Source organism: Balaenoptera physalus (assembly GCF_965194825.1).
Source record: "Balaenoptera physalus genome assembly, chromosome: 12".
Classification (NCBI taxonomy): domain Eukaryota; kingdom Metazoa; phylum Chordata; class Mammalia; order Artiodactyla; family Balaenopteridae; genus Balaenoptera; species Balaenoptera physalus.
This window is the reverse complement of record NC_138897.1, coordinates 69,257,665-69,266,985: the sequence shown is the minus strand read 5'-3', so window position 1 is coordinate 69,266,985 and position 9,321 is coordinate 69,257,665. Positions and strand designations below refer to the sequence as shown.

General features: G+C 61.5%; 1 protein-coding gene across 1 annotated transcript; it reads right to left on the bottom strand.

The window, feature by feature from the left end:
- Positions 1–136: 136 nt before the first annotated feature.
- On the bottom strand, positions 137–4,576 carry CCDC188 (coiled-coil domain containing 188). Its single transcript, XM_082418766.1, is given in 10 exon segments — positions 137–583; positions 673–722; positions 851–908; positions 1,091–1,155; positions 1,246–1,305; positions 1,414–1,470; positions 1,558–1,662; positions 1,817–1,924; positions 2,030–2,461; positions 2,465–4,576. Coding segments are annotated over 10 exon segments (1,224 nt in total). The 5' UTR covers positions 2,567–4,576; the 3' UTR covers positions 137–396.
- Positions 4,577–9,321: the final 4,745 nt, after the last annotated feature.

Below are 9,321 nucleotides of genomic sequence, written 5' to 3'. Positions count from 1 at the left end.
CCTTCTGCACACCTTCTGCTCAGAGCCCTTCTGGTGGCCAGGGCGGTCTGGGGGCGTCCTGTGGAGAGGCTGCCCTGGCAGCGGATGGGGCTTGGGGGACGAGGCAGGGGCGCCACCCCTAGGGACCCTCACTGCAAGATCGGCCTCAGAAGGCGGCAAAGCCTCCTGTGCCCCGCTCCCGTTTCCATGGAAACAAGTGCACAGGCCTTGTGTCACTACTATATGTCCAGCTGCAGGCCCAGCCCTCAGGACAGACCCCGCCTCCACCCTCCTCCAAGGCTCCGGGCTGGGAAGATGTGTGGCAGTGCCATGAGCGGGGACTGGCACGGCCGCTGGGCACCCTGGGCCACAACGGCCGCCTTGCTTCCTCCTCGCTGGGGCTGCTGGGCCTCCGGCCTAGAAGGGCAGGAAGTCGTCCACCTCAAGGCGCAGGAACGGGCCCAGCAGGGTCCGGAGCTTCCAGACGGTGGCGCGGCTCAGCAGGGGCGGCACCAGCCCCTCGAAGGGCGCGGGGTCCACCACATACACGTAGGCGGCAGTGCAGGCTAGCACGGCACCCAGCAGCAACCTCAGGGCCAGCAGCCTGTGGACGGCAGTGGTCAGGGGGCGGGGGCGCCCAGGGGACGGTCCCTGGGGACTGGGCTCTGCCCTTGAGCTCGGACAGCCACCTACCAGAGCTGGCGTTTGAGGCCCTCGGAACATCCCAGCTGCGTCCGCGCCTTCTGCAGGAGAGGGGCTGAGTCAGAGCAAGTTCCTACTCTCTCCCAGGACAAGGGTGGTTCTGGTCACAGGGATCCTCTCCCGCTCCCTGAGTGGGGCCTCCAGGGAGAGGGTGGGGTGGGGGACTTACCCCTATGCACACCATCTGCTGCTCCTTCCTGACCTGGGTGCGGCACTGGGCCCGTTCCCTGGCGGGGGGGTGGGGCGCACAGTCAGCGCCACGTGTACCCCCCACCTCAGCCTGGCACCACCTGGTCTGGTGCAGGGGAATTGGGGAGGGGTCAGGGATTGGTCCACCCCATCCTGACCCGGACACCTACCCCCATCCCGGCCCAGCCAGGCCCTGCTCGCTCCCAACCCTGCACATCACCCCAAAATCTCCAGCTGGATGTCCTCCATCTGGTTCAGCACACCCCGGATGTCCTTCTTGAGGTTCTGGGGGGCAGAGAGGGTAAAGCTGGTCCCCCACCCCCACTGCCCCCACCCAGCCCCCTCATCCTCTGGGTGTCGCCTTTAGGGACCTACCAGGAGCCCGGTGGCCTGGTTGTTCAGGGCCATGTGTACTTCGGCCACGCCGTCCCACACCTGGTGGGAGGGTGGAGGCTGGGTCACGCCCCAAGGAGCGGGACCCACGCAGGATGCATGTCACAGGTGGGTGCCCCAGCGCCCCCTCCCACCCTTGCAGGTGGGCACCTCGGTGATGGCCATCTTCTTCCTCTCAAAGGACAGTCGGATCTGCTGCAGCTCGTTCTGGGGGCAGGCACAGTGTGGGCAGAGGGAGGGCCGGCGGGTGGTCAGCTCCTTCCTCCCCGCATGCCCCCGGTCCCTGGGGCCCACCTGGGACTGTTGCACGAAGGACTCTTTCCCCTGGCACAGCTCCTGCCGCAGCAGCTGCAGAGGGACACTGTCCTCCAGGGGCCGGGCACTGGCCTGCTCAAGGGGCTGCAGAGGAGCCACCGACTCAGCCCCAAGGACATCGGCAACATCCGTGGTCAAAGACTGCTTAGGAGTGGGGTGGGGGTAGCGCATGGAGCCACAGGGAGCTCCCCAGAGCCTCCCATTGTCCTGCTGGGGCTGCACCCTGCCACACACTCACCCAGGTCAGGGCCGTGCAGCTCGAGTGCTCCGGGCACAAGGGCAGGAACTGCTGCCCTGGCCCCAGGAGGGCCTCCAGCTGCTCCTGCAGGTCCTGGTTCTGCCTTTTCTGGGGGTGGTGGCAGAGAGATGGGAACAGCCACTTCACAGGCAGGAGGCCAAAGGGGGCGGTGGTGGAGGGCTTGGGGCCTGGGAGGGCTGGGAGCGCACTCACCAGATTCTGGTTCTCCTGCTCCATCTGGAGAAAGGACTGCTCTGCAGGCCCCAGGAGTACGCTCTGGAGCTGGGAGGGGGCTGCCCTGGGCGAGGCCGGGGTCCTTGCCCCCGGGGTCAGGGGCGGGCAAGGGCAGGATCTGGGCCCTGAGCTGGGCCCCGCCCCCTGACTGGGTGTCCCCTGCTCTCGGCCTGAGTGCAGGGGCCAGCCCCACCCCAGCCCCATCTCTACTTGTCCTTGTCTCGCCCCCGCCGGGTGGTTTCGCGGCCTCTGTCGCTGCATCTCTCCCTCTTCACCTGTGATAAAGTTCCCAGGTACCTCGTCACCGACCCTGGGCCCCCCACCCCCTGTCCCCGGGGCCGGGAAAGGCCTGGAAGACTCCACTGAGTGGGTGGAGCTGAGAGGCATCATGCAGGGCCACCTTACAAATCCCTAGCAGGGTGGGTCCAGGCATCCTCCATGGCTGCTCGAAGCTGGGGGTTGGGGGCACTGTGGGTGGGAGTGGCCACGGGGTCCCAGGGTTTTTGGCCCCTCCATACCTCCCTGTGACCCCTTCCTGACCCCAGGTCCAGGCTTTGGCCTGGCCTGACCTGCCCCCCTCTTACTGAGGGCCCTCTGGGTGTCATGGCTCACAGGTGCCTCAGGGACACCTGTCACAAAGGCCTGGGCATGGCCAGGGAGGTCATAATGGGCTGGGGCGGTGGTCAGAGCAGGGCTGGCAGGGCCCCTCCCACCATGTCCCTGTTCCTCAAGTAACCTCAGGGGGTCACCCCCTCTGCATCGTCCCCACCACACCCACCTCAGCTATTTTCTTAAAATGTACAGCAGATCATGCAGACACGTGGTTAGAACAAAGTCAAACAACAGGAAGTGTCCAGTGTGACCCTGCCCCCAGCCTGTGATCCCAGTGGCTGAGATCTTTCTGGAGGTGGCCGCACGTCTCATGGTCTCTCTCTCTTCACACAGAAGAGATCATCCTACAGCCTGGCTTTTTCACGTAACGTTATCTCCAAGTTTTTTTTAGAAATCATTTATTGAACATTCGATGGTCCTGCAAGGACTATTATTATCCTCTCCCTGTAGGCGGGGGACTGAGGCCTGAAGACACTTGCCTGAGCCATGGCCTATTCAGTGATGGGACCAGAGTCCAGCCTGCTCTTCACCACTTTGGGGGTCTTTTCAGTGACAGCAGAGCGCGCCTCTCATGCGGAGCCAGATCCAGCCCCTGCCCCCCAATGGTTTCTCCTCCCTTCCTACAACATCGTGTTGTGTTATCTGCCCCACTGCATCCCCGCTGCTCCTGGAGCCCCTGCCTCACATCCTCCTCTTTCTCAGTTCCCTCCCTTGTTCTGTGGAAGCACATCCTCAAGCAGCATCCTCAGAAAGGTGGGTCGGTGGAAACCCGAGTGCCTGTGTGGTGGTAACAGCCGCAAATCCCTCCTGTCCCCGGGTCCTTGGCCCTCTGCAATGTGACCCTGGGCTCTGGGCTAGCCTGGGAGTTCGCTTGGGCCAGTGGAGTCTTACCAGCAGAGGCCTGAACAATGCTTGTGTGTTGGGCTGTGACTGTCCTGCTGCTCTGGGGACCCTCTGTGGTGGGAGGGGGGCATGGCCTTGCTCTCAGATACCAGGTCGTGGGGAGGGAGGCTCTGGTCATCCCAGCGGGTCCCCAGCTGCCAGAAGCTGGGTTGAAGAGCCCAGCGAGACCACAGAGACCCACCCCGTGGGGCCGGCCAAGTCGCCAAGGCCCGACTGACTTGTGCTTGTTTTAGCCTCTGAGATTGGGAGCCATCTGCCCCTTGGGACTAGATCATGAGACACCTCACAAGTCTGAAAGCATCTTACTCTGACCTCACGCTTGTTGGCTGTGAGTTTGGGCAGAGTCAGCTCAGAGGGCATTTTCCCACAGGAATTCAGGGGCCCCACAGTCCCTGGAGCTGCTGCCCGCAGGCCGTGCTGCGATCATGCTTTAAAATTTCAAGACATCTCCATTGTTCTTTGCGTGCCCTTATTCTTTTTTCAGAGCTTCCTGTTCTGTTTTAGGGATAACGTGGATTTTGGAGGGAGGGGAACTTTTGCTTCCTGCTTTTTCTCTTTGTGGTTCTTTTTTTCTGTTTGGTAGGACTTCCTATTAGGCCCTGTCCTCAAATGTCTGGCTTTTCTACTCCTGTGCATAGGGGGCAGGATGGAGCTGAGGAGTTTCTCTCCCCGTTAGCAGCTGGGGTGTCCCAGAGTCAGTCCCCTGGAAGGAAGGCCTCCTGCCTCTGGGCAGACATCTGGAGAGGGGGACAGCTTGGGGAGTTTGCCTGGCAGTCCCCGTGTCACCTGCCGTCCCTCATACATGCTGGAGGCCACCCCAAGCCATCCCATAGCCAGCCCAGTTTTGCTGCCCTGCCTCATCCACACCCAGGTGATGTCAGACCCTGTCCTGCTATGTCAGTCCCCGCTTCCCGTCTGAAGAAGTCTGTCAAAATCCCTTATCTGCTGGTGGTCTCACTCCTGTCCTCTTTGTAGGACAGATACACTACAGGGGCTGCCGGACGGGGGCCACCCACAGAGGAGGGGGCACGCACAGCCCACAGGCTGTGTCCACCTGGACACAGGTGGCCCAGCCCCAGGAGGTCACTCTGTTTCTAGGGGTGCATCTGTGAAGCATTAGCAACAGGCTCTGGCTGGGGATGGGCCGGGAAAGATGGGCCTGGAGCCCCACTCAGGCATCAGCGGCCCCCTGAACTCTCCCCTGAGCAGACTCTGCTTAGCCACCAGGGGAGGAGGGGGCCTCCGGGGTGGGGCAGGGGGTGGCGCCCTGTCAGGTGCCAGCAGGTGCCTGGGAATGTTAAATGGGGAGAGGGAATCTCCTCATGGAGACTGGGGAACCCCTGTAATAACAGCAAGGACAGTGGCGGCAACCCGGGGACTGCTAGCAGAGGCCTCAAGTCTCAGGAGCCAGGCAGGGCACCCAGGCGGGGCTGCAGGAGGGGGTGCCTGGGACACCCGATGACACAGGAGCCTCGGCCCCACCCACCGTGTCCCGGCCTGGAACCCCATGCTCCTGGATGCAACATTTACCCTGGCTGCGCCCCATCTGGGAAGTTTGCTGGTGGCTCACAGCCCAGCCCTGAAGAACCCAACACCCTGAAACCTTCCTCACACCCTCCTTGTGGTCCTTGCTAAGTGGCCCTGAGCTTGAGAATGGCCCAAAGGGTGGGGGGCTCTCAGAGGGAACCTCAGCTTTGGTGGCATTTCCACAAATGGGGACAGGTAAGGTAATGTATGCGGGGCACCCTGCAAATCCGTGTTGATTGGGGTGGGGGTCTGAATTGAGTCAGGGCTCCAGGATGGGGCGGGGGTTAGTCTGCATCGTCAGATTTCCTTGCCATGGCGGGAAGCGAGGCTCAAGTGCGTTGTGGAAAGAGCCAGGCCAAGGCCCTCCTTGTCATGCAGCGTGCACCTCCCTGGACACCAGTTGCCATGGCAGCTGCTTCCTGCCCAAGTTGCCATGACGCCCAATAGCCTCAGGGAGCCTGGAGCCTGTGCGTAGGGGTTGGGCTGCGGAGGGAGAGGAGGTGTGGAGGCCCGCGTCCTTCCTGCTCCTGCCAGGACTCACCGTGGCCTCGACATTCAAGACCCCACGCTTATTTCCAAAGCTGGGAAACAGACCTGGAACTTGGGGTCCCTGGACCAGCCACAGACCCTCAGGAGGAGCCCCATCTCTGTATCCCCTAGCCAGGGCCCTGGCCCAGAACCACCCCCTCCAGCCCTCAGACCCTCAGGCCCTGCAGGCTTCCTGGAGCAGCCCCAGGCTGGGGATCACCCCCTTCTCTGGGGCTTCAGGTCACTCTTGGGATCTCACCTCCTCCCTGGCGGTTCTCCTCCCAGAGCCTCCCAGTTCTCCTGTGCTCTGAGTTTGTAGCAGACACAGATGGCCTGAGGCTGGGGCCCATGGGGCTCTGAGGGTGGTCTTGTGCCCTCTTGGGGCACAAAGGGGTGGTTAGGCCCATAACCAGGAGGACAGGTCCACTGGGTGTGACTGCGTGAGGGGGGGCGGCCTGGGGAGTGACCGCCCCACCCCAGGGCCAGAGGGCAGGCACACTGCAGGCAAGTGGTCACAGGCAGCTGAGCGCTGGGCAGCTCCCTCCCCTCCCCAGCCTGTGGGGCAGCCCTTCGGGAGGGAAAACAGGCTGGGGGTGGGCCCTGGGAATGGGTGCAGGTGAAGGTGAGAGGAGGTGCTGGGGGTGGGCCCATGGGGTCCTCCCACAGTGGTTCTATTTCAGAGGCTGTGACTGAGCAGCTCCCAGGGCATGGGCTTGGCAGGCCATTTGTCTCCCCTCCCTCGGTGACTCTTTGGACAGCTGCTGCTCACATTTTCTATTTAAGAATCAGAGGAGACTGTACATTTGAGATTCACCATGAGATAGTGTCAAAATGTATTTTATCATAAGATCTACAAATAATTTTCTGACAAATCTGTGATACCGTATATGTGTAACGTAAAATCACAACCATGGAAACTGTTACTTTGGAAAACTATGCCTAAATCTAAGTATGATTGGAGCTTTAAAATTTTTTCCAGTAATAATGCTTGTTACTTGTTCACTTATTTTGTCAAGCAGAAAATCAATAACTGATACTACAGATATAAGCAAAATTTATGAGAAAATTATTTCAAATTAAGGCAATGCTCTCCATGAGCCTAACTTTTATCTGCAAATTAGGAAAGACTTTTGATTCAGTCAGTGATCAGACCCATGGATCATTGGTGCAGGAAAAAAAAAAAATCAGAGGAGATAATGTCAAGGAAAATACTCTCTATAAATTACCATCAGCCAGGGTGTTGAGGGCTGAAGCCTGGGGAGGTGGTTGTGCTGCGGCTGCAGGGCCCCCTGCACCCCAGGGTGGGTGAACTGGGTGTGCTTACCCTGCCTGAGCCCAGAGATCCCCCCCAAGAGGGTCTCACCCAGCTAGGCTCACCCCCTTTTCGATACCCCCATGCCCATCTGCCCCTGCTAGCCCGACAGTGGTGCCCGGGAAGCCAGCATGGCCAGAGCGCCTGATGGTCAATGCTGGGCTCACCTCACCAAGTCCACACTGCGGCCAGAATCCATGACATCTGCCCACCTCGCTCTCCACCCTCTGCCCCTAGCCAGCTCTTGCTGGGTCGTGAGCTCCTGGGGTCCATCCCTGAGTCCAGGCAATGGGCCCAAAGGGGTTGAGTGAGACTGGGGGTAAGGTGAGGGACGGAGACCTTGGTGCCAGGCGCTCCCTCCCTATGAAGGACGCTCCATCCTCTCCCGGCTGGCCCTGTGTGGGTCCCAGGATCCACCACCAGATGGCGCCAGAACCCTGCAGACGGGCTGCAGGCTTTGGGGAACACCAAACCCAGGGCAGGGGGCAGCACTGGGCTGAGGAGGAGCCAGGGGTGGTTCCACCGAGGTCTAAGCTTCTGGCAGTGCTGGGGGAGAAACCACCTCCCCACTTGGATCTGCAGTTCTGTAGGGGTCTGATTGCCTCCTGCTGGTTCCATCCCACTGTTCACACTGAAATAAATGACCCTGGGACTCACCCCCCACTCCTTCTGGCCCCTTGCCTGCTCCCTCCCCAGGGTCTGGGCTCCCAGAGTGCGGGGGGGGGGGGGGGGGGGGGGGGGGACTTCCCCAGTGTGGGAACCCCGCCCCCACCCCCTGCCAGCAGCCCTGGGCTGGCCACATGATGCCTGGTTGTCAGTGGGCAGCCAGAGTTGGTGAGGGGGGTCCCAGGTTCAAGGCTGTGAGGCCTTGGCTAGAATGTGGCTCAGGAGCTGGGAGGTGAGAGCCCATTTGCAGGGGGCAGGCTGGGGCGCCTGGCACCCTTAGGGGGCCAGTGCGGCAGGGGCAGGTTGTGGTCACCTGCATGGTCTCCAGGGTGTCTGGGAAGCTGTGCAGGGGGACAAGGAAGGAGACGGAGGGGTTGGGGAGAAAGAGCCCCCACCTCCAATCGTTGCCTCAGCCCCCAAGGCAGCAGTGGCGGTGGCGTGGGGATGGGGGACACTGATGCTCTGTGCCCAGAGATGCCGCCCCGAGCCTTGCCCTGGGGTTATGGGCTGGCTGGGCAGCAGGGCACAGCCACTGTTTTGGGGCGACCACGTGGTGCTGGCACAGAGAACAGGCCTGGAACCATCTCTGCCTCCCACAAGATCATCAAGGTGGACACACCGGATGTTTGCTTGCGTGCTGGGGACAGGGCCTTGGACGGGTTCTCAGTGCAGGCTCTCCGGACTTGGGACTGGACCCCCAAGGCTTCCGCGTCTCAGCCCTGGGGGGGCCCAGCCCTTTCTAAGGCCTTCAGGCCCCTGGGCAGCCACCCTACTCTTGGAGCCAGGCCAGGGGTCTGGGCTCTGTCCTGGTGAGATGGGGTTTTGGGGTGCGGAACCGATTGCTGGGGTGGTGAAGTTGGCTGTCTGGGCTCTGGGAGTGGGCCTCAGAAGTCGGAGGGAAGTGGGCCAGGACTGGGTCATGGGTTGGGGGTTCCTGGGTTGGGGCCTGCAGGCTGGAGGGGACACAGGCTCTCTCACCCCTGGGCTTTTGGGGCCTGAGCCTGGCTTCCTTCCCAGGCAGGCTGTCCCTTTAACTACAATTCCTGCATGAATGGGGAGATGTGATGAGGGAGTGTCAGAGCCTCCCTTGGCCTGGCCCAGGACACACAGCTGGGAAGTGGACCGAAGTCACACTGTGCACCTGACCTTGGGGCTTCAACACCAACCATACCACCAGAGCCTCCAGTTGAGCCTGGGCTGCAGGGCCACAGTGGTGGGGGTGGGGGGAGCCGGTGGGGGATGGAAAGGAGGCAGGCGCATAGTTGTGGGGTGCAGTCATCCCATCACCCACCCCCACGGGGCTTCCATCATCCTCCCTGGCTGCCCATCTGGTCCCCTCCAAGGCTCCTCCAGAGGGCTCAGCTTCAGGGGAAGGTCGGATCTCCAAAGCCAGTATTCCAGGGCCCTGGCAACCCCAGGTTGTAGCCCTTGGCCAGAGTCCGCCCAGACATCCACAGTGGAAACTGATTTGGGACCTTCCCCCTCCCCTCCCTACGGAGCAGAGACCAGCACCTACCCCCCAGCTTTCTCTTGTGAATAGTCTCACTGTTGGGTCCTTTGTCTGAAGGTGGGTCAGCTGAGCACAGCAGCCAACACTTGTAGCAAACTCAGTCTCTTGTCTGGGCATCTCAGCTTCCCCACCACCTGAAAGGCCACCCACCCACCCAACCAGCAAGAGGCACGTTTCCGCACCCACCAGCCAACTGTGACCACCAAACCCACC